The sequence below is a fragment of the Lucilia sericata genome, unplaced genomic scaffold, assembly GCF_015586225.1.
Source record: "Lucilia sericata isolate MDLA Ls3-8-SP2 unplaced genomic scaffold, ASM1558622v1 Contig000721F_arrow, whole genome shotgun sequence".
Classification (NCBI taxonomy): domain Eukaryota; kingdom Metazoa; phylum Arthropoda; class Insecta; order Diptera; family Calliphoridae; genus Lucilia; species Lucilia sericata.
In genome coordinates this window covers 135,950-159,790 of record NW_023994722.1, presented here as the reverse complement: position 1 = coordinate 159,790, position 23,841 = coordinate 135,950, and the positions used below count along the sequence as shown (strand labels likewise).

General features: G+C 31.9%; 3 protein-coding genes across 5 annotated transcripts; 2 read left to right on the top strand and 1 right to left on the bottom strand.

Annotated features, from left to right (window-relative positions):
• The first annotated feature begins 31 nt into the window (after window positions 1-31).
• On the top strand, window positions 32-9,903 carry LOC119607647. Of its 2 annotated transcripts, XM_037961647.1 has the most exons (9): window positions 61-1,046; window positions 1,222-2,051; window positions 2,118-2,208; window positions 5,688-5,801; window positions 5,859-6,529; window positions 7,740-7,875; window positions 7,947-8,050; window positions 8,122-8,249; window positions 8,438-9,903. In XM_037961647.1, the coding sequence occupies exons 1-9, from the start codon at window positions 212-214 to the stop codon at window positions 9,291-9,293; spliced, it is 3,765 nt and encodes a 1,254-aa protein (XP_037817575.1). In that variant the 5' UTR covers window positions 61-211; the 3' UTR covers window positions 9,294-9,903. The 2 variants fall into 2 exon arrangements, with proteins under 2 accessions (XP_037817574.1, XP_037817575.1); XM_037961646.1 differs by having other exon boundaries at window positions 32-1,046; window positions 5,688-6,529.
• Window positions 9,904-10,032: 129 nt separating this feature from the next.
• LOC119607648 (nischarin) lies at window positions 10,033-13,390 on the bottom strand. Its single transcript, XM_037961648.1, has 4 exons — window positions 12,827-13,390; window positions 11,441-11,674; window positions 10,496-11,381; window positions 10,033-10,431 (listed from the first exon to the last, which is right to left on the bottom strand). The coding sequence occupies exons 1-4, from the start codon at window positions 13,034-13,036 to the stop codon at window positions 10,283-10,285; spliced, it is 1,479 nt and encodes a 492-aa protein (XP_037817576.1). The 5' UTR covers window positions 13,037-13,390; the 3' UTR covers window positions 10,033-10,282.
• A 322-nt stretch (window positions 13,391-13,712) lies between these two features.
• LOC119607645 (Golgi pH regulator) lies at window positions 13,713-16,065 on the top strand. 2 transcript variants are annotated; one of them, XM_037961643.1, is made up of 7 exons: window positions 13,713-13,962; window positions 14,039-14,309; window positions 14,485-14,710; window positions 14,773-14,948; window positions 15,011-15,192; window positions 15,257-15,442; window positions 15,503-16,065. In XM_037961643.1, exons 1-7 carry the CDS (start codon window positions 13,921-13,923, stop codon window positions 15,776-15,778), a joined length of 1,359 nt encoding a protein of 452 aa, XP_037817571.1. In that variant the 5' UTR covers window positions 13,713-13,920; the 3' UTR covers window positions 15,779-16,065. The 2 variants fall into 2 exon arrangements, with proteins under 2 accessions (XP_037817571.1, XP_037817570.1); XM_037961642.1 differs by having other exon boundaries at window positions 14,773-14,957; window positions 15,503-16,063.
• Window positions 16,066-23,841: the final 7,776 nt, after the last annotated feature.

The following is a 23,841-nucleotide window of genomic DNA, read 5'->3' as shown; positions in this document are numbered from 1 at the left end:
TTTTTGTATTTTTCTCGTAAACCTAGGAATTTCCTTAAATATCCATCTGGCATCTCTTTGATAATTACGCCGCCATTTTTACTTTAGTGTGTATTTTGTGAAAAAAAGACGCGTTGCCTGAAAAATTGTGTGAAAATTGTAAAAAATCATTTGAAAAATTAAAAATTTATTGCATTATTCCAGCATTTATATGTTCGGCTAAAGTTTAAACATGAAAATCTCTAAAACTGACATAACTTTAGATTTAGATTGTCTAATCGAGGAATTATCACCGGCTCAGTTGGGTGCTTATGAAAGAGTTGCCAACGAGCATAATGCCATTAAAAATGCTCTGAAGACGGCCCTTAATGCCAATGATGGCAAGGAACTTTTTAATGGCCAGGTCTTTCAGGCCTATTCGTTTAAGGGTAAAGTGTTGCAGGAATTGAAAGAGGCCACTTTGCCGCCAAAGAAAACACCCAAAACTGATGAGGCCAATTCTAAGGGAGGTAGTCGTTCGGGCCGTAAAAGGGCTCCCAATTTTGTGTATTTGGAAACTTCCGATGAGGAAGATGATGATGTACCATTGGCTAAGAGAATTGCGGTGGCGGCGGGTAAAAATATAAAATCTGATGGCTCAACTCCATCTAAGGGTAAGAAGGGTGCGGCTGATGTTAAAGATTCTACTCTAGCGGGAAAAGGCAAATCTTCCAAAGACTCTAAGAAGGGTGTTAAGGGCGCAGAATCTCCTCCGGCACCCAATTTCCGTCCTTCGGAAGACTCGGCGGTGGGCGGTTTGATTATTGGTTCCGATGGCAAGGATGGCAAAAATGCCAAGGAGAATAAGGAGACGAAACTGCAGGGTAAAACCTTTCCCTCTTTGGTGGTTTTGGCTAAACCTTGGCTTAAGGTCAAAGATATGTCGGCTACACGTAATAAGTTGGATTCTAAGGTCAAGCTGGTGCTGATGCTGACACCCAATAAATTTACTGAATGGTTGATACAGGAGGGTTTACTCAAGGCTGAGCAGAAATGTGCCAATCATAAGACTAATGATTTGAAATTGGGTAAGTAGAAAGGGAGGAACGAAACGGTGAAAAAATAGGAACGTATAGTGTGTTTAGGGATATTTTTGCCTGGATGCAGAAATTTTGAAATCAAGTCTTATTGAAATCATTATTCCAAAATCTTTCTTAAAATCCAAAACTTAATTCATTTTCATTTTTTTAATCCCACTAACAGGTGTTTATTCCGATGCCTCTAAATTCCCCTATACCGGTGGCTATGTCTGGATTAGTGAATGCTGTCCCACACGTTTTGTTTCCGTTTTTCATGGCTCGATTTTCGAGGGAGCCCCTCATCCTCCCTCTTGCATACTCAAGCTAATTTATCATTGGGCCTGTCAAACCAACATACAAAATGTTGTGCAATGGGTCAAGGTGGATAATGTCTATATTAAAGGTGTTTACACTTGGCTAAGAGCCATCTGTACCTTGGCCGTTCATCAGAAATGCAAAAAACTTGGTGGTCCTGAGAAGTATGTGGAAGTAGGTGTCATTTCCTTTGGCACCACCTCCCAAGATGGTCAACAACGTCAGCTAAAGGTAGAAGTATTGGGTGTTTTAGATTATGCTGAAAAAACTATACGTCTAAGAGCGGTAGAACCTTTATCAGATTCAGATCGTAATTATAAAAAACGTTTCCAAGTTATATTGGAACCCCTTAAACGTTGGGTCTCACAGGATAGTACTATTTGTATTGATTTGACGGTGGACAAAATGACTTTATATTCGATGGGCTTTAAGAATGTGGTACAAGCTGCTGCCACCGATAGTTCAGCTAAACATACTAACTCAGCTGTTATGGATTACTTAAGACGTATTGTACCCAGAATGTTCCAAAACACTTTGTCATTGCTATCACGTCAAATGATACAACAATTTTTGGATGAATTGGTTTGGCGTGAACAGTTTGGCACATATGCTTTACAGGCTTTTAATAATATTACCGCTCATATAGCCGAACAGACTAGGATCAATTGCAATGAGTCATTGACGCAAAGGCTATATCATGTAAGTTTTGAAAAGTATACAAGTTTGCGATAAATAATCATATTAATATATTTTCTTTTGTTTTAGGTGGCCACTAATCCTTTTAAAGACTGGAGTATTTTGCCTGCTAATGCCAAGGAAATACCAGCAAATACTACTCCTAAAAGATTGAAAAAACGTTAGTAATTTTCATAATCATAAGACATTTTTTAACACAAAACAGGGCAACAGTGATTTTGCATAATCCAAAACACAATATGAAATGTTTTGAAAACCTTTATAAGAGGCTTGGTTTTTAAAACACATATAATCTTCACGTTCATCGTTTCAAGTTATTTGAAAAGTTGTCTGTATTATTTCTATTCCAAAACTTGTGCATACGTTTTACTAAACAGGTTTTAGAAAGATTCAAAAGTGAACGAGTTTCCAATAGTAAATAGTGATTAAGTTGCACGTACTATTTCTATTCTAAAACTAAACATCAACGGATTCAACATTGATCTAAAACAATAACAAACATCAATGATTAATAAGTGTAGCACTGAAAAAGTTCCGAAATTTCGATCTAACTCATTATATGAGCGTTTTAATAAATTCCATATTCCATTTTCTTCAAATTTGTGAGTTAAATAGATGATGTGATACTAATATGTGATAAAAGAATAGTGCTGATGTCGAGCTTTAGCAGCCTTCGAAAAGTATCTTCGTCAAGTATCTTAAAAAATAACTTTTTCTGTATTCAAAAAAGACATTACCATCATATTCTGCCCAGGTTTGTCTTGAAATCAAGCCTAGTCTACTCTTTAGTCTAGTCTATAGTCTAGACTATAGTCCACTCTACACTCTAATCTATAATTTAGTTTATAGTCTAGTATATAATCTACTCCATAGTCTAGTCTATAATCTAGTCTGCAATCTTGTCCAGTCTATAATCTAGTCTATAGTCTAGTCCATAGTCTAGTCTATAGTCTAGTCTATAGTCTAGTCTATAGTCTAGTCTATAGTCTAGTCTATAGTCTAGTCTATAGTCTAGTCTATAGTCTAGTCTATAGTCTAGTCTATAGTCTAGTCTATAGTCTAATCTATAGTCTAGTCTATAGTCTAGTCTATAGTCTAGTCTATAGTCTAGTCTATAGTCTAGTCTATAGGCTAGTCTATAGTCTTAAAAATGTTCCAAACACTTTATAGACTAGTCTATAGGCTAGTCTATAGTCTAGTCTATAGGCTAGTCTATAGTCTAGTCTATAGGCTAGTCTATAGTCTAGTCTATAGGCTAGTCTATAGTCTAGTCTATAGGCTAGTCTATAGTCTAGTCTATAGGCTAGTCTATAGTCTAGTCTATAGTCTGGTCTATAGGCTAGTCTAGTCCAGTAGGGTCTAGTCTATAGGCTAGTCTATAGTCTAGTCTATAGGCTAGTCTATAGTCTAGTCTATAGGCTAGTCTATAGTCTAGTCTATAGGCTAGTCTATAGTCTAGTCTATAGGCTAGTCTATAGTCTAGTCTATAGGCTAGTCTATAGTCTAGTCTATAGGCTAGTCTATAGTCTAGTCTATAGGCTAGTCTATAGTCTAGTCTATAGGCTAGTCTATAGTCTAGTCTATAGGCTAGTCTATAGTCTAGTCTATAGGCTAGTCTATAGTCTAGTCTATAGGCTAGTCTATAGTCTAGTCTATAGTCTAGTCTATAGGCTAGTCTATAGTCTAGTCTATAGTCTAGTCTATAGCCTAGTCTATAGTCTAGTCTATAGCCTAGTCTATAGTCTAGTCTATAGCCTAGTCTATAGTCTAGTCTATAGCCTAGTCTATAGTCTAGTCTATAGCCTAGTCTATAGTCTAGTCTATAGCCTAGTCTATAGTCTAGTCTATAGCCTAGTCTATAGTCTAGTCTATAGCCTAGTCTATAGTCTAGTCTATAGCCTAGTCTATAGTCTAGTCTATAGCCTAGTCTATAGCCTAGTCTATAGCCTAGTCTATAGCCTAGTCTATAGCCTAGTCTATAGCCTAGTCTATAGTCTAGTCTATAGCCTAGTCTATAGTCTAGTCTATAGCCTAGTCTATAGCCTAGTCTATAGCCTAGTCTATAGCCTAGTCTATAGCCTAGTCTATAGTCTAGTCTATAGCCTAGTCTATGGTCTGGTCTATAGCCTAGTCTATAGTCTAGTCTACAATCTAGTCTATAGTCTAGTCTATAGCCTATTCTATAGCCTATTCTATAGCCTATTCTATAGCCTAGTCTATAGTCTAGTCTATAGTCTACTCCATTGTCTAGTCTATAGTCTGGAGTATAGTATGGTCTATAGTCTAGTCTAAAGTCTAGTTTACAGTCAAGTAAATATTCTGGTCTATAATCTAGTCAATAATCTTGTATACAGTCTAGCCTATAGTCTAGTTTATAGCGTAGTCTATAGTCTAATGTATAGTGTAGTTTATGTTCTAATTTTCTATTGCTAGGTGGAGACATTTTTGTAGAAGAGAAATCTATCATTCAAGCAAGAGCAAGTTTTTTAAAAGAAAAGTTTCTCGCTAGATTGGGAAAGTTTTTTCTCTTTCTCCTGCACGCTAGTTTAAGATATTTTTCTAAAAGAAAAGTGTCGCTAGCTTGAGAAAATTTTATAGTAATATATCTATTGTTAGTTAAGAAACATTTTTCTAGCAAGAAAAATTTTCTCTCGCTAAATGGAGAAACTTTTTTATGAAATTCTTTCCCTCTCTCTCTCTCTCTCGCAAAGTTTTCTTAAAGAAAAGTCTCTCGCTCGCTAGCTTAAAAAAGTTTCCTTGAAATATATTCTCTCCCCTTAGCTGTAGAAAGTTTTCTAAAAGAAAGTTTTTTAAAAATGTCACTCGATAGCTAGAGAAAGTTCTTTGAAGGAACGTTTTTTAAAAAGTCTTACTATCCAAACAAATCTCTATCTTTCTCTCTCTCTACACACATTTTCTCAAATACTGTTGCCCTGTTTTAAAGTTTTAGGTCTATATCGTTTAATTTTTTTTTAACTTTTAATTTTTCTCCTTTTATAGATCAAAATTCTATTATTGATTTTAATTGAAATTATAATTTTTTTTAAGAAACTCCACTTAGCATGTACTTATTAGCTCTTTATAAGAAATTTCTTTAATGAAATTCTTTAATTTTTATTATAATTAATGTTTTTTTTATTATATACTTATTAAATTATGTTAATTATTTAATTATTATTAAAAACATTTACCTGAATTTAAATTTTAGTTGCCAAAAAAAAGGAAAAACTACCAACAATTGTTTCAATAGTTTTAATGTTAAACAAAAAGCATAATTATTATTTTTATTTAATTACAATTTTTTTAATATAATTTTTTATTAATGTTATAACAAAACTTTGTTAAAAATCTAATTAATTAATATTTGTTTGTTTTTTTTATTATATTTAACAATAAATTTTTGTTTTTTTCTGGAAAACTATACAAAAATTTAAAGATTTTTTTTTTTTTTTTGAACGAAAACTAAATTTTTAAAAACTATATGAAACGTAAGTTTTTTTTAATTAATTTTTTTAATACAAGAAAATTTATGCTTTTTGTTTAAATTTAAAAAAGAAACACAAGTAGTTTTTTTTTTTGCTAAAATAATTAAAAATTGTAATTAAAACTTTTCCCTTTCCCCTTCTAAATATATTTTAGCCATTAATGAGGCCGATTATGTTAATTCCGAAAAGGTGAATGTGAAAAATATTAAAAAAGAAAAAGATGATGACACACCCACCACCTCTTCCTCGACCAGTAAAAAGAGTAAGGGTAAGATTGAAGAAGATACAAAACATACGAAAGGTTCTAAATCTACTCCCTCTAAAGGAGGCAAAAAGGAACCGGTTTCCGCTAAAAAAGAAACAACAACATCATCGAAAAAATCCTCTCACGATGCTAAGCCGGCTAAAAAGGAAAAAGAAAAGGAGAAAGAAAAGGAAGAAGATGAACTTAAGGGTTTGGAAGAAATGTATTATGGTATTCTGGATGGTCATGATGAATACTATGAAGAGTTTCCCTATAAGAAACCCAAAAAAGAAGGTGCAGAAGAAGCTGCTGAAGAAGACAATACCACCATCTATGCTACACAAATTGAGTGTCCTATTTGCGATACGGCCACCACTTTTGATTCAAATGAAAAGTTACAAACTCATTTAGTTTCTCATCTGAATATCGATGGTAAAGATCATAACTTACAGTGTTTGTTTTGTCTGGAGAAAATGGATACTGAAACAGTTTTGACTAAACACAATAATATCATGCATCCGGAGGAAACTAAATCCTCAAATTCGGCTTCTTATCGCTGCTTGATTTGTCAGCAACGTTTTAATTCTTTGAATTTCTTGACTTCTCATTTACAAAATAAACATTCTATGTTGGAATTGCCGTATTATTGCCAGGCCTGTGGCTATAGGACTTCGTCGCATCGTGATGCCGTGCGTCATTTCTATGATGATCATAAACATCAGAATTTCTTACAATGTCCCTACTGTTTGGATGTAAGTAGAAAACAAATTTAATTTTTTTTCATCATAAAAATGGAGTTTTTTCTGGTAAAAACGTCTTGCTTTCACTAGCAGTAGGAATAATAGTCTCGCTCTTTTTCTCTAACTAGAAAAAGTTCTCGAAAGGAGTATTTTTTTCAACTAGAGGAAATTTTCTATATGAAGTGTCTCTCTTTATCTCTTCATAGAGAAAGTTTTCTATAAGAAATGTCTCTCTCTCTCTTGCTAATTAAAGAAAGATTTTTTTGAAAGTCTCTCTCTAACTAGAGAAAGTTGTCTCAAGTATATTTCGCTAGTTAGAGAGATTTTTTAAAAGCCTCTCTCTCGTCAGTTAAAGAAAAGCTTTCTTACTGGAAAATCTCTCTCTTTAGCTAAAGTTACTTAAAGAAAATTAATCTCGCTATCTAGAGAAAACTTTCTTAAAGAAAATTTTCTCTCTCTAGTTAAAGAAAACATTCCTAATTAAAAGTTTATCTCTTTAGCTAGAGAAAACTGTCCTAAAGAAAAGTTTCTCTCGCTAACTAGAGAACACTTTCTTAAAGAAAAGTTTCTCTCTCTAGGTAAAGAAAACTTCCCAATTTCTCGCCAGCTAGAGAAAACTTTCCGAAAGAAATGTTTCTCTCGCTATCTAGAGAAAATGTTCTAAAATGTGAATTTTTTTCAAAAAGCTGAATTTTCACTAAATGGTGAAAATTTCACTAAAAAGAAAAAAATTATTTAGAATTTTTTACGAAAAAGTGGAAAATTAACAGTTACATGATGAAGTGAAAAATTAACAATTACATGATGAAGTGAAATGTTCACTAAAAAGTGAAATTTTAACTATAAAGTGAATTTGTCAGTAAAAAATATAATTTTCACTAAAAATTTAAAATTTCACTAAAAACTGAAATTTTCACCGAAAAGTGAAATTTTCACCGAAAAGTAGACTTTTCACTTAAAAGTAGACTTTTCACTTAAAAGTGAAATTTTCACTGAAAAGTGAAATTTTACACCGAAAATTGAAATTTTCATCTAAATCTGAAATTTTCACCGAAAAGTGAAATTTTCACCGAAAAGTAAAGTTTTCACAAAAAAGTGAAATTTTCACCGGAAAGTAAACTTTTCACTAAAAAGTGATTTTATCATTAAAAATTTAAAATTTCACTATTTTTTCACAGAAAATTTGATTATTTTCACCAAATATTCGTTAAATTTTTTTCAGATCTATCATTTCTGCTATAAGGGCGTTATAAATCAAACTAATATTGAAAACTATTACATGCATTTGAGGCAGCACATGACTAAAAAGGATATAAATCTCAAATGCACTAAATGCTCTTTAAGTTTTGTGGATAAAGGTCGGTATATGATTTGTAACCTAATACAGACTAGTTCTTCTAAACAAGTTTTTTTCTATATTTCTTCTTAGGTGCTCTAAAACAACACATTTCCAACCATCATCCCAGTTTATTGAAACATTCTCAAAACATACGTCAACTATTAAGGAATTCCATGTTGATACAACAACCTAAGGTAGGTTTTTGTGGAAGGAGAGATTTGTTTAAAGTAATAGGATTTGAAATATGTTTTTTTTTGTTTTCTAGGTGCGTAGTCATCATAAGGAACCTTTACCCTTTTCGGTGCAATCAAAATTGGGCGATTTCTTTGCCTTTATAGATGGTTCTATATGTGCTGAGTGTAATACGGAAATTATCAATGAACATCATTATATGTAAGTATCTGAAAAGGGGGACCGAAACTATTTGCCCCAATCTGTTTGTACAGAAAGAATTCCTCTAACATTTTTCTATTTAATCATGCAAACAAGTGATGCTTTTGCGGATCTAGAACTGCTTAGCTTAGGTGTCCTAAATAGTTTCTAAAATATATTATTTTTTCTTTCTCTCCTTAACTTTCCAGTGGTAACTTGAAGTGCAATAAGTGTAACTATAGAACTGCCTGTGAACGGGCCATGTTCCAGCACACCAGCGATTGTACGGGCTCAACCGGCACCAAAGATGTCATGGAAATGCCCTTACCCAATGAAATGCATTGCATTTGTGGTTTCTCCACCGCCAATGGCAATAATATGGCACATCATTTAGCTAGTTGTGGACAAAAATCCGCTTATCCTTCACTGCAGGTGGCTCAAGAGAATACGGTGAAACGCAATATGCTGGATATGTTGGGTTTAGTTAAGCGAGATGGTGAAGCTGGTACAGATGCCGAGGGTGGTAGCTCCGATCAAAATATGGAAGTGGGAGGAGATAATGATGCCACACCACCCATGCAGCCAGTGGCAGATAATGTTAATGCTGAGCAGCAAGCGACAGAAGGCAATATGCAGGGACAACATCAAGAATCGATGGATACCCAACAATCAATTGCTCCCGATCAGACACCCATACCATTTGGACAAATGGATGCTACCCCCGTTGAGCAACAGCAACATACTACTCAACATTATGCTCATATCGTTGACAATACCAGTCATTTACAGGTGCCCGGACAGAATCAATATCATTTAGGCTTTGGCCAGGCAGAAGTGGCTCCACATACTTTAAATGCCGCCGATATAGATATGCCACTAATAGGTGAACTAGCTGATCCCAATCCACCACCAACACCACAATTTCTAGGTGAAGTCCATACACCCATGTTTGATGCAGTAGCCGCTGCTGAGCAGCAACATTATCATCAAATGATGCAACAGCAACAACAGCAGCAGCAACATCATCTTCAGCATCCTCATATACAACATCATCAACAGCAATGAAAATGACCCAAAACGGCCAGGGAAAGATTACCTTCCATACCACCCTGGCAATATTACTGAGACAATTTTCCACCAACAGAGGGTAAGTTTCAGTAACAATATTTAAATATTTAAGATTTTTTTTTTTTAATTTTAATGCTTTTCAAGCTTTATTAGCTTGATTTTTTTGTTTTATTATTCCGTACAAGAAGATATCTTATACATTATAAATCTAATTAATATGAAAAAGAAAATACCTCAATATTTTCTTAAACCCCTTAACCCATAAAATCTTAAAAAATAATGCTAAAAATACTAAATGTTTTTTAAATTAACTACAATAACTTTTTTTTTTAAATATTACAATACAATATTAATATGTGTAATTATTAAAAATTTCGAAATACTTAAAAATTTGAGACAGTTAATGTAAACACTAATAACAGACATATTAAGAATGGAAACAGCACAAAACATTTTAAAACATCATGAAGGAAATATTGTAAAAATTTGAAAATTAAAATTTTCTCGGAATTATACACAAAATAAATAATTCAAATAACAATATTTCTTAATATAAACATATAATTATTGATTGAATATTTAATATGTAGAAATAAACTATAGTTTTAAACGAATTTTATTAATATTTATTTTTTTCTTGCAGAATTTGGAGCAGTTTAATATCATCCTACAAACAATCACAAAAGCAATCATGAATCTTGTTATCAATAAATATAAAACCAATTAAAAATTTACTTTCTCTACCAAAAATCTTGCTTTAGGGAAGATTTCTATGTAGTTAGCAAGAAAGTAAACTCTCAAGCACGCAATTAATTTTTATTCTCAATAAAAGTAACACAAACTAACAAAATAAATAATTTAAAATATTAAAAAGTAAAATAAATGGAATTTGTAGCTGTCCCTTAAAAAAATCTACATATACATATGTTTTTTTTTAAATTTTTGTAAAATATTGAGGGGGAGGGCGAAAACCTACAAACCTAACGTTATTGTTGAGATTTCTGCCTCATGCGTGAGGTATGTAAAGCCGACAAAACCAAGGCGGTATCCAATTCTTTATGAGTACCCTTTTCACTATCCAAAACAATTTCCGAGGCCCTATCATGGAATCTAGCCAAGACACGAGGGCGATAATCTAAATAAAATCAGAATACAATAAGAATTTTGTCATATTATATAATTTTTAATAAACAACTTACCCACACTGCTAGCCAAGGGATTACCGGTTAATCTTAAAGTTTCCAATAACGGCAAACAAGCTACATTATCCACTTCCTCTAAGTCATCTATGAGATTACAGCTTAAATCCAAATTTATTAAGGACAATAGTTTACGTAAACCCTTAATAGTTTTCAATTTATTTTGAGACAAATTTAAAGTAACCAAATTACCCAATTCTAAATGCCAATCTATACATTCGGCTATAACATTAATGGAAAGATTTAACACCTGCAAATGCGGTAATTCTGCCAGATTTTTAATACCCCTTAAACGATTCTGTTCCAAATTAAGTACTCTTATCTGTGGCACTGTTCTAATACTTTCATCAATTTGTGTCAACAAATTGCCCGATAAATTTAATTCCACCATATTACGCCACAAGGGTGAGGTTGAAGTTATGGCACAATTACTATTCACGCTATTAGTCGAAGTTGCGGAACGATTTAAAGCTATGGCTTCACCACTAGGAATGTCTATGCTGGTATCTTTGTGTACATTATCGCACAGTAAGACCTGATTAATGGAAGTTATGGTGGTATTATGAACACATATCTTTTGCAAAGTGGGCTTTAACAGACCAATATCGATAATATTTTCGGTAGGCAAAGCGAAAATCTTTAGACACAGCAAATTACGAAAAGCATTTAGATTGAATTTGAGACTTTTCGGTATTATATTACTGCGACCTATAGGAACATCTACAGCATTATAATCACTAGCAAAGGTATCGTTATTTTTCACCGGTGTCACTTTAATCACCTCCAGTTGGGTGCAAAAGTCTAGCACATGAGAGAAATCATATTTTCCTCGTTCTATACTTTCGGGGGGACAAGGTAAATTTAAACGTTCACTTATGGCATACACCTGAAAAAAAGGAAATGTAAAAGCGGGCGTTTTAAATACGGATTAACTTTTTTACTAACCTCTAAAGCGGAAAAATGAAATTCTTTATTGTTACTTAACAGGGCATCACCACTTTCATTGCAAAGCTTGGCTAGATCTTGTAGTAAATAGATTATATCGTATTTATTGAATTCCAAAAATTCCGCCAATACTCGCGGCAGTTGTATGCGAAAGAATACTAATAATTCTTTGAGATATTTTTCCAATTGTTCGCGTCTTTGTTCGAGAAATGCTGGATTTTTATTGCCCACTATCTGTAAAGAGAAAAGGGGAATATTTTTAAAGGAATTTTCTAACAGAGGGATCAAAAGTTTCCAAAAAAAAAATCCATCTTTAGGAAGCTTTTTATTGAAAAGCGAGTCTTCTGTATTAAGCTTTATATAGAATAGAATCCTCTGTATTAAGTTTTATATAGAATAATGTAACTATGTCTCTATAGAATGGTGTCTTCACTAGACTAATTTCTATGGGAAAGTTTCTTGACTACCTTATAAAGTTTTCCATAGAAAATTCTTCTTCAGTCACTGGTTTTCTATAGGCAAGTGCCTTCTCTGGAAAGTTTTCTATAGAAAAGTGCCTTCTCTAGATAGTTTTCTAAAAAAGGTGTCTTCTCTAGACAGTTTTATATAGAAAAGTATCTTCTCTGGACCGTAACCTGTAAGATGTTTCTTATGTGGATAGTTTTTTATTCTATGAAAAGTTTTTGTTGACAAGTGTCTTCGCTGAAAAATTTTCTATACAAGAAGTGTCTTCTTCGCGCAGTTCTCTATAGAAATGTGTCTTCTCTATACAGTTTTCTAAAGAAAAGTGACATCTCTGTACAGTTTTCTATATAAAAGTGTCTATTCTGGATGAAAACTGTAGAAAGTGATTGTTTTCTATACAAAAGTGCCTTTTCTGGATAGTTTACTATACAAAAGTTTTTTCTCTGGATAGTTTTCTGTTGCCAAGTTTCTACTCTGGAAAATTTTTAATAGAAAAGTAACTTCACTAGACAGTTTTCTATAAAAAAATACTTTCTTTGGGCAGTTTTCTATAGAAAACAGTTTTCAATAAAAGAGAATTTTTAAAGAACAGTCTTTTCGAGAAGGTTTTCTGTGGAAAAATGCCTACTGTAGAAAGTTTTTATAGAAATGTATCTTCTCTGATCTCATCATTAGATTCTTCTTTAAGCCGTCATGTGTTTCAACATGACTAACGTTTTTAAGTTGTTTGTTTATATTTTATCAACTTAAAAAAACAATTTTTCATTACCAAAACAAAGAAAACTAATCAAAACATTTCAACAATTGTATAACGAATTGTTTAATTAACAATTAATAGAAATTTGCAAATGTATAATACTTACAAACTGTTATACAATTTGAAATAGAACATTTTTCAATTTCCTGCCCTTCCCCACTTACCTTTTTCGGTGGTAATAGCTTTTTGGATATGCTAATCTCCTCTACCAACTTTTCATTGAGCTGATCAAAATCCTTATATCTACGTTCCACCAGCCACTCAATCTGGGCCACCCGCACTTTAATGTCGTAATAGATAATACCAGTAGCGGATTCATTATACTTGGGCACTGTTATTTCACAATCGGAATTTTGGCGGAAGTAGCAAGACATGGTTTTTAGGTTTCCCTCCCCCAAATTAAGAAGAAAACAAGAACAGCCTTGGAAAGGTAATTAAATGAAAGACACACACACGCACGAACAAATTGATTCCTATCCTCTATTTAGGGGGCCGCTTAAAAACTTTTAAAACACTTAATAATGGTACACTTCAAATACTTTACATATAAAAACACTTTAAAACTAATATTGCACTTGTTTTAATTAAATTAAGTTAAAAATTTTGTTGAAATTTCTTTTAGTTTTCACACAATTAATACATTTTTTACGGCTTGTGAGGAAATTCTTTGGCAATTTACAAAAATTAATCACAACACAACCAATAATTTTTGACAACAAGAGTTTATAGGCGTGCTAACGAAAATCTAGACGGCGTTAAAATTTTAAAAATTAACGCCTTTAGGAAATGACATATAAAAATAGTCCATTTTTGAAGTAACTAACATTTTGAGAGAAAATTAATATAGAAATCTTTATTTCTATTTCAACAATATTTATTATGCATTAAATACTTAATTTAGTTAAAATTATAATTATTAAACCGGCCGCCGTTTTAGAGAAATTTGTTGGGATCTGTCCTCTATCAGCTGTTGCAAACAAAATATTTTAATAGAGTTACCTTATCATTAAATACCATCAACAATTTTTTTAAAATCTGGCATTTTGTAAACAGCTGTCCAGATTCAACTTGTTTGTGACGTTTAATATTTTTTTGTTTACAACTTTTCCGATTTTTTTCTATAAAGGTGTTGGCGATTAATTTTTTAAGTTTTCCCAATTTTTTATAAACAACTAAAGATTGTTTTTAAGAAAATGCCCCAAACGTGTTGAATACTTAATAATTGATTGGAAAAGACAGTCTTAAACAATTTACGACCATGGCATTTTTAAATGATTGCATTATAGTGTTTGTTTCCCAGGTGAGTGTGTCATCATCCATCTAAATGCCGGTCTTTGTTTGGTGCTTTCTTTTAATGTATTTTTGTTTGTTTTTAGGTTTTATTTTTTGCTGGTGGTTGGATTTTCTTTGTTAAACAATTGTTTAAGAACTATGAGATTCGTCACATTTCAGTGCAGTTGATATTTTCGGTGACATTTGCCTTGTCACTGACTATGTTTGAACTGATAATTTTCGAGATTTTGGGAGTCTTAGACTCCAGTTCCCGGTATTTTCATTGGCGTTTGGGCTTGACCTCATTGTTGCTGATGATTATTGCAGTTATTCCTTTATATATTTGTTATTCCGTTATACATAGTATATCGTTTGGTAAGTTGGGAGGTAGATGTTATCAGTCTTAAAGGAAAATGTTCCAGGAGATCCGTTGCTATTAAGATAGAGTTTTATATAGAAAAGTCATCCCTAAAAAAATTTCAGAAATTTTTCGAAGGAAAAATGCTTTCTTTGGAAATTTTGACAAATTCTCTTTTTTGTCTTCTTTTAGTTTCCGAAAAATGGGTTCGCATTATGACCACTTGTTGCTGGTTTATATTTCTCTATGGACTGTGGCGTATAGGAGAACCCTTCCCATTACTAAGTGTCTCCAATGGCATTTTAACCATTGAACAAGGGGTATCGCGCATAAGTGTTATAGGTGTAACCGTAATGGCAATTTTATCGGGATTTGGTGCTGTCAACTGTCCTTACCAAAGCATGACTTATTTTATAAGGTAAGTAGGGGTAAAAAGAAATATGTAAAAAGAAAAGAAAAATATAACTTTTTCATCTTTAGGCCAGTTTCACAAAGTGATATTATTAACTTGGAAAGAAGATTGCTCTTAACCGTAGACATGATTACGGGTAAAAAGAAGCGTGTAGCATTGGAAATGCACAGACGTAATAAAACCAATCAAACTAGACCCAGACTATGGAATATATTAAGCTCGGCAGTTAATAGAGTGGATTCAGGTGGAGAGAGTAAGTTTTCTTTGAATTACTTTATTACTGATTAAAATTTTTGTTATTTTTAGATATCAATCAATTGCGCATGGAAATCTATGGTTTGGAAGAGTTATTAAGACAACTTTTCTTAGAAATCAACTATTTAAAAAATATGCAGGAACGTCAAAAATGGTCACAAACCTTGCAGGGCAAATACTTCAATGTTATAGGCCATTTCTTTAGTGTCTATTGTCTGTGGAAAATATTTATAGTAAGTTATCTATTTTGTCTTCATTATACTTCTGGAAGTGTTCAATTTATATTCCTTATTTTAGTGCTGTGTTAATATAATCTTCGATAGAGTGGGACGCAAAGATCCCGTAACCAAAGGCCTGGAAATAGCTGTTCATTGGTGTGGTTTTGATATAGATTTGGCATTTTGGAATCAACATATTTCCTTTCTATTAGTAGGCTGTATGGTGGTTACCTCTATAAGAGGTTTATTATTAACTTTAACTAAGGTTAGTTTAACATTTCTTTCACGCAAAATAATTTTATTAATACTTCTTCCTTTATTTCAGTTTTTCTATCGCATTTCCTCTAGCAAATCTTCCAATATTATAGTTTTAATTTTAGCCCAAATAATGGGCATGTACTTTTGTTCCTCTGTCTTGCTAATGCGTATGAATTTACCAGCTGAATATCGTGTTATTATAACCGAAGTTTTAGGTAATTTACATTTCAATTTCTATCATCGTTGGTTTGATGTTATATTCCTGGTTAGCGCCTTATCCACCATTGTTGTATTGTATTTATCCCAAAAACCTTGGAATTATGGTGATTCCTCCTTAGATTAGTTTTTTATATATTTATCTATATAAAAAAGTATTTTATTATACTATTCTAATATGTATATGGAATGTGTTATGTGTAAATTATATTAACACTTTAAAGATAATATTCCTTATTAGAATATTTTCTTTTAAATGCTTTAAAAAAAGACTTGTTTTCTTTTCCTATCTGCCTTTCTTTTTTATAACTATATATGGCTCTCTTTATGTAGCAAATATAATATATACAATACATTTAATTTTATTAAAAAAATATTCATTTGATTGTAAAATATTTAATTATGTTTTATGCACAATTTCTAATTTAATTACTTTATTTATAAATTTAAGTTATATTTAGTTTGAAAACTATGATAAAACCTTTAAAAAACCAAAAGAATTTAAATAAAAAACATCTTATATATTTTTGTGTAAAAAAGGCTTGTGGATTTATTTACATGAGAAAAAGATTTTTTCAGAAACATATTTCTATATAGACGTCTTCTTCTGCGACATAATTCCATAGAAGTCACTTCTTGATACACATTTCTAAAGAAAAGAGTCTCCTTTATTCATTCGCCTAATGAAACCAGTTTTTTACAACTTGTCTGAAAATGTAACGAATGTTCATTTTTTAGTTAATGTTGCCAGCTTAGCTGTTTCATACCAAACAAGTGGCCATACTTTAAAAGAAAACGTATGGCTACTCATCAACAAATGTAAACAAACTTTTGCGATGCATATTTTCGCCCTTAAATTAAAACAAATCAAAAATTTTCTCACAAAAACAAATAAATTAATTACTTTATTAAATTATTAACACAATTTTATCTTATTTTTATTATAAACAAAAGAAAATTCATTTAAATTAAAATAACGGTCTCTTTACATCATATCATGTTGCCATTATGTTTATATATTTGACATAAGTGGCATTACCTTAAAGACAAACGAGTGGCAGCTCTTTAACAAAAGTGAAGAAAAATTGTCTTGTCAAGTGAATATTTGCGCTTAAATTGGAAAATTGTTAATTTTTGTGGGAAATATTAAAGAAAGTGTTAATTTTTTAACGTAAAATTAATAAATATAATATGAGTGAAAGATTTTAAGTGAAGTGTGAGAAATGTGTTAAAAAGCAATGACTTTTAGCTTTGGCCAAAGTCTTTTGGGAAAAAACCAAAATGGACGTTACAGCGTACATCGAAGAAGCAATAATTTTGTTAAAAAGGTTAGTAAATGAATGAAATTATTATATTTTGTCTTACAAAAAACTAATGCCTGTATAATTTCTTGCAATATTTTAGGTAAATTTCATTTGGGGAAAAGTATGGGAGCCATAATAGAACACCTTAATGTGGGCGATAAGGGGCTGCAACAAGTTGTTAAAAAATGTGCTAGGAAAAAGAAACTATTGTGTAGAATGTATAGATCATCTCCAGTTAGTAGACTAATATGTATAAGAAAATGTCTGCCTATGGTCCAATTCTGTAGTAAAGTTTCTTCACAAGAAACAGTTATGTCGAAGTGTCAAGACTTATTTTTATAGAAAAGCGTCTTTCTAAACCACATTTATACAGAAAAGTGTCTTCCTATGGGACAATTTTATAGAAGCGTCTTCCCCTGACACATTTATATAGAAAATTTGCTTTCTGAGCAATTTCTGTAGAAAAGTGTATTCATTAGACATATTCCTATAGAACAGTTTCCTTCTTAGGCATATTTATGTAGAAGTTCTTACCAAGAAACGTTTTTATAGAGAAGTGTCTTCTTAGACTTATATCTATAGAGTGCCTTCCTTAGGCACATTTCTATTGAAAAGTATATTCTTTAGACGCAATTCTAAGGAAAAAAGTTTCCCAAGAGAAGTTTTTATAAAAAAGTGTTTTCTTAGATACATTTCTATAAAGAAAAACCCTTTCATATTCAGATTTTCTTAGAAAAGTATCTCACCTAGACACATCTATAGATAAGCATCTTCCATAGGCACATTTCTATTAAAAAGTGTATCCTTTAGACACAATTCAATAGAAAAGAATCTTCCCCAAGCAAACTTTAAATTCATTTTCAATCAACTTTTCTGATTTAATTAAATACCATTTTACTGAAGTCACACTTGTACCCTTAATTTTCTAAATATTTCCGTTATACATTTTCTGCTATTATGCGGTTAAGTGTATAAATCATATAATTTTAACACTATTTTAATTAACTTAAAAAATTAGTCTATACAAAACCAAACCAACAATCTAAATGTCAATCTGTGTTGGTTTTAAGGTAGCAAGTAAAATAAAATAGTTGTTAACTGGTGAAAAGCAACAAGATATTTCCGTTTCCGTTTAACATTAACACAATCGCACTTGAACACATAAAAACACACACCGTCAATGGAAATGAAAGAGAAAAACCCACAGTTCATTCATCATATGGCGACGTTTGAAAAACTTAAATAATTATAATAATTTTAGCTTAGAGGACAAAAGTGTTAAGTCGATTTTTATAAATAGGCAATCTATAATATGTTGCCTATTTTCTAAAGATACATTTAAGTTAAATAATTTTCTTATTTTTATAGAAAAAAATCACTTTTTAAATTCCTTCATTAAAGTAGACTTTACACATTTTGTCTCTGATAGTGCAGAATAAAGCCCACAGCAAAAATGCAAATTCAACACGTGATTTTTTATACATACATATATTTTACTTAAACAAGTCATGGCATAAAAACAAACAATGGCTTATATTATAAGGCAAATAAAATAATAGAACATTCCAAATGGCAGGCGACAATAGTAGTTTATACCTTTCATTCATTTATACCATACAATTGTTCATTCATCCTAACCACCATAACCATTAAAACTTAATAAAACAAATATTTTTGTCGATTTCATAAAGTTTAATAGTCAGGACTACAAAACACAGTTTGATATAGTGAAAATGTGGCAATGGTTGGTAAGATAGGAACATAGGCTATAGAGACTATATAGACTAGACTATAGACTAGACTATAGACTAGACTATAGACTAGACTATAGACTAGACTATAGACTAGACTATAGACTAGACTATAGACTAGACTAGACTATAGACTAGACTAGACTATAGACTAGACTAGACTAGACTAGATTAGACTAGACTAGACTAGACTAGACTAGACTATAGACTAGACTATAGACTAGACTAGACTAGACTAGACTAGACTAGACTAGACTAGACTAGACTATAGACTAGACTAGACTAGACTAGACTATGACTAGACTAGACTAGACTATAGACTAGACTAGACTATAGACTAGACTAGACTAGACTAGACTAGACTAGACTAGACTAGACTAGACTAGACTAGACTATAGACTATAGACTAGACTAGACTATAGACTAGACTAGACTATAGACTAGACTAGACTATAGACTAGACTATAGACTAGACTATAGACTAGACTATAGACTAGACTATAGACTAGACTATAGACTAGACTATAGACTAGACTATAGACTAGACTATAGACTAGACTATAGACTAGACTATAGACTAGACTATAGACTAGACTATAGACTAGACTATAGACTAGACTATAGACTAGACTATAGACTAGACTATAGACTAGACTATAGACTAGACTATAGACTAGACTATAGACTAGACTATAGACTAGACTATAGACTAGAGACTAGACTATAGACTAGACTATAGACTAGACTATAGACTAGACTATAGACTAGACTATAGACTAGACTATAGACTAGACTATAGACTAGACTATAGACTAGACTATAGACTAGACTATAGACTAGACTATAGACTAGACTATAGACTAGACTATAGACTAGACTATAGACAGACTAGACTAGACTAGACTAGACTATAGACTAGACTATAGACTAGACTATAGACTAGACTATAGACTAGACTATAGACTAGACTATAGACTAGACTATAGACTAGACTATAGACTAGACTATAGACTAGACTATAGACTAGACTATAGACTAGACTATAGACTAGACTATAGACTAGACTATAGACTAGACTATAGACTAGACTATAGACTAGACTATAGACTGAACTATAGACTAGACTATGACTAGACTATAGACTAGACTATAGACTAGACTATAGACGAGACTATAGACTAGACTATAGACTAGACTATAGACTAGACTATAGACTAGACCTATAGACTAGACTATAGACTAGACTATAGACTAGACTATAGACTAGACTATAGACTAGACTAGACTAGACTAGACTAGACTAGACTATAGACTAGACTATAGACTAGACTATAGACTAGACTATAGACTAGACTATAGACTAGACTATAGACTAGACTATGGACTAGACTATAGACTTGACTTTAATCTACTTTACAGATCTACACTATACAAAGGAAGTCTTTCCTTGCTTCATATCTCTTCGTCACTTTAATTGCTTTCCGTCACACATGATTTTTTGTTATTTTTGTTTATCAAGCCATGTACATTTTTTATAATTTTATTTTATGTACTATAGTTATTTCAATTTCATATTCTGTATATTTGTTGTGTGCAAATTATTTATAAATAACATGCATGCATTGTTGAAATAAAATAGAAAAAATACCACAAATACCGCAATTACCAAAATGGGCAAAGGCATGGATTTCCATACCTCCTGTTTATTTATTTTATTTGTAGGTTTGTGTCCATTCATTATTTTTTATATTTGTTTTAAGGTTGTTTTAATGGTTTAACTGTTATACACACCTTGGGTAAAAAATAATTTACAAAACAAAGAATTATAAACACAAAACTATTATTTAAACTTAAAGTACGGGATAAAAAAAAAACTAAATAAATTTAATGTAAACTAAAAAAACTACACACTCGCTGAGCAATTTTTGAAAAAAAAAAACACTCCCTTAATTGTGTGACTGTAACTGTTGGTAAGTGACCGGGCGTTATGGGTTATGATAACTTTATGAAAATGTATCCAACAGCAGACAGACAGTGTTTTGGGTTTGATGTCTTCACACCATTATTGGTTTTGCTGACACTCTTTTGCTGTGTGTTTTTGTAAATAACGTGTTAAAATGCCATAATAGAATATGGAAAAAAGGTTGATGATACTCTGGGACAGTCAATTTAAATAATATTTTTGTAAAAAATACATTTACAGGCTATTTTATAGTATAATTTTAGGCTAAAATTATGTTAAAAGAATTGTTGTCTAACATTTTTTAAGGTTGAACTTTTAAAGGAACTTTAATGGTTTCAGGGGTTGAAAACAAAGTAAAATTAATGAAAAGTATGAGCAAGGGAATCTTTTTAAATTTATTTAATAGGGTTTTGTAATAAAAATGTGGCATACTGCTAGGCTAAATCAAAATCAATAAAAAGTTGTCTAAATTTTGGTCATGACCAATAAAAATTAAACTAAATAAATGAAAGTCTTTAAATTATCAAAATTTTTACAATAAATCTTATATAACAAAACTTATTTTGTTTATTTACAAAATTTAAAAATTAATATTTTCTTGTTTTAATATATTAATGTATTTTTTGTTTACATTTCTAAACCTAAAATCCATTTGATTTCCATGAATATTCATAGCAGCACAATTTTTTATGTTGCCTACATTAAAGCATGTTCATTTTCAATTTCTTTGTTGCCTATTTTAAGGCTTAAATTTAACAGTAATTCAATTTATTTTACCATACCAAAAAGATTAAACATTCTGTTTTATTTGATTTGATTTGTTCTTTCTAAAACGATTTGACTGAGAGTGTAAAAAACACAAATAAAAAATAAGAGAAAAGATTAAAGCATTCAGCACAATGGGTTAAGGAAAATTTTAAAATTTTTTAGAATAGACCACAGTTTTGTCCATAGTACAGCCTAGTTCAGTTCTAGATTACTTCTAGTTCAGTTTTAGTTCAGTTCTAGTTAAGTTCTAGTTCAGTTCTAGTTCAGTTCTAGTTCAGTTCTAGTTCAGTTCTAGTTCAGTTCTAATTCAGTTCTAGTTCAGTTCTAGTTCAGTTCTAGTTCAGTTCTAGTTCAGTTCTAGTTCAGTTCTAGTTCAGTTCTAGTTCAGTGCTAGTTCAGTTCTAGTTCAGTTCTAGTTCAGTTCTAGTTCAGTTCTAGTTCAATTCTAGTTCAGTTCTAGTTCAGTTCTAGTTCAGTTCTAGTTCAGTTCTAGTTCAGTTCTAGTTCAGTTCTAGTTCAGTTCTAGTTCAGTTCTAGTTCAGTTCTAGTTCAGTTCTAGTTCAGTTCTAGTTCAGTTCTAGTTCAGTTCTAGTTCAGTTCTAGTTCAGTTCTAGTTCAGTTCTAGTTCAGTTCTAGTTCAGTTCTAGTTCAGTTCTAGTTCAGTTCTAGTTCAGTTCTAGTTCAGTTCTAGTTCAGTTCTAGTTCAGTTCTAGTTCAGTTCTAGTTCAGTTCTAGTTCAGTTCTAGTTCAGTTCTAGTTCAGTTCTAGTTCAGTTCTAGTTCAGTTCTAGTTCAGTTCTAGTTCAGTTCTAGTTCAGTTCTAGTTCAGTTCTAGTTCAGTTTGTTCAGTTCTAGTTCAGTTCTAGTTCAGTTCTAGTTCAGTTCTAGTTCAGTTCTAGTTCAGTTCTAGTTCAGTTCTAGTTCAGTTCTAGTTCAGTTCTAGTTCAGTTCTAGTTCAGTTCTAGTTCAGTTCTAGTTCAGTTCTAGTTCAGTTCTAGTTCAGTTCTAGTTCAGTTCTAGTTCAGTTCTAGTTCAGTTCTAGTTCTTTATAGTTAGTTTCTAGTTTCAGTTTAGTCAGTTCTAGTTCAGTTCTAGCTTCAGTTTCGTTTCGTTCTAGTTCAGTTTCTAGTTCAGTTCATAGTTCAGTTCTAGTTCAGTTCTCCGTTCAGTTCTAGTCTAATTCTAGTTCAGTTCTAGTCCAGTTCTAGTTCAGTTCTAGTTCAGTTCTAGTTCAGTTCTAGTTCAGTTTCTAGTTCGTTCTAGTTCAGTCTAGTTCAGTTCTAGTTCAGTTCTAGTTCAGTTCTAGGTCAGTTCTAGTCAGCTCTAGTTCAGTTCTAGTTCAGTTCTAGTTCAGTTCTAGTTCGTTCTAGTTCAGTTCTAGTTCCGTTCTAGTTCAGTTCTAGTTAGTTCTAGTTCAGGTCTAGTTCAGTTTCTAGTTAAGTTCTAGTTCAGTTTCGTTCAGTTCTAGTTCAGTTCTAGTTTCAGTTCTATGTTCCAGTTTAGTTCAGTTCTAGTTCAGTTATAGTTCAGTTCTAGTTCAGTTTTTAGTTCAGTTCTAGTTCAGTCTATGTCAGTTAGTTCAGTTCTAGTCAGTTCTTAGTCAGTTCTAGTTCAGTCTAGTTCAGTTCTAGTTCAGTTCTAGTTCAGTTCTAGTTCAGTTCTAGTTCAGTTCTAGTTCAGTTCTAGTTCAGTTCTAGTTCAGTTCTAGTTCAGTTCTAGTTCAGTTCTAGTTCAGTCTAGTTCAGTTCTAGTTCAGTTCTAGTTCTAGTTCAGTTCTAGTTCAGTTCTAGTTCAGTTCTAGTTCAGTTCTAGTTCAGTTCTAGTTCAGTTCTAGTTCAGTTCTAGTTCAGTTCTAGTTCAGTTCTAGTTCAGTTCTAGTTCAGTTCTATTTCAGTTCTAGTTCAGTTCTAGTTCAGTTCTAGTTCAGTTCTAGTTCAGTTCTAGTTCAGTTCTAGTTCAGTTCTAGTTCAGTTCTAGTTCAGTTCTAGTTCAGTTCTAGTTCAGTTCTAGTTCAGTTCTAGTTCAGTTCTAGTTCAGTTCTAGTTCAGTTCTAGTTCAGTTCTAGTTCAGTTCTAGTTCAGTTCTAGTTCAGTTCTAGTTCAGTTCTAGTTCAGTTCTAGTTCAGTTCTAGTTCAGTTCTAGTTCAGTTCTAGTTCAGTTCTAGTTCAGTTCTAGTTCAGTTCTAGTTCAGTTCTAGTTCAGTTCTAGTTCAGTTCTAGTTCAGTTCTAGTTCAGTTCTAGTTCAGTTCTAGTTCAGTTCTAGTTCAGTTCTAGTTCAGTTCTAGTTCAGTTCTAGTTCAGTTCTAGTTCAGTTCTAGTTCAGTTCTAGTTCAGTTCTAGTTCAGTTCTAGTTTTGTTCTAGTTTTTTTCCAGTCCTCTTAGTGAAAATTAATAAATTTCACCAC

What these genes read in the sequence shown, in the direction of transcription:
- LOC119607647 (XM_037961646.1), top strand. Translation starts at nt 212, where the DNA reads ATGAAAATCTCTAAAACTGACATAACTTTAGATTTAGATTGTCTAATC. An exon ending in GACTAATGATTTGAAATTGG is followed by an intron (nt 1,047 to 1,221) that starts GTAAGTAGAAAG and finishes TCCCACTAACAG; the next exon opens with GTGTTTATTCCGATGCCTCT. An exon ending in TGACGCAAAGGCTATATCAT is followed by an intron (nt 2,052 to 2,117) that starts GTAAGTTTTGAA and finishes CTTTTGTTTTAG; the next exon opens with GTGGCCACTAATCCTTTTAA.
- LOC119607648 (XM_037961648.1), bottom strand. Translation starts at nt 13,036, where the DNA reads ATGTCTTGCTACTTCCGCCAAAATTCCGATTGTGAAATAACAGTGCCC. An exon ending in AGCTATTACCACCGAAAAAG is followed by an intron (nt 11,675 to 12,826) that starts GTAAGTGGGGAA and finishes TTCTCTTTACAG; the next exon opens with ATAGTGGGCAATAAAAATCC. An exon ending in TTCATTTTTCCGCTTTAGAG is followed by an intron (nt 11,382 to 11,440) that starts GTTAGTAAAAAA and finishes CCTTTTTTTCAG; the next exon opens with GTGTATGCCATAAGTGAACG.
- LOC119607645 (XM_037961642.1), top strand. Translation starts at nt 13,921, where the DNA reads ATGGCATTTTTAAATGATTGCATTATAGTGTTTGTTTCCCAG. An exon ending in TATACATAGTATATCGTTTG is followed by an intron (nt 14,310 to 14,484) that starts GTAAGTTGGGAG and finishes GTCTTCTTTTAG; the next exon opens with TTTCCGAAAAATGGGTTCGC. An exon ending in AGTGGATTCAGGTGGAGAGA is followed by an intron (nt 14,958 to 15,010) that starts GTAAGTTTTCTT and finishes TGTTATTTTTAG; the next exon opens with ATATCAATCAATTGCGCATG.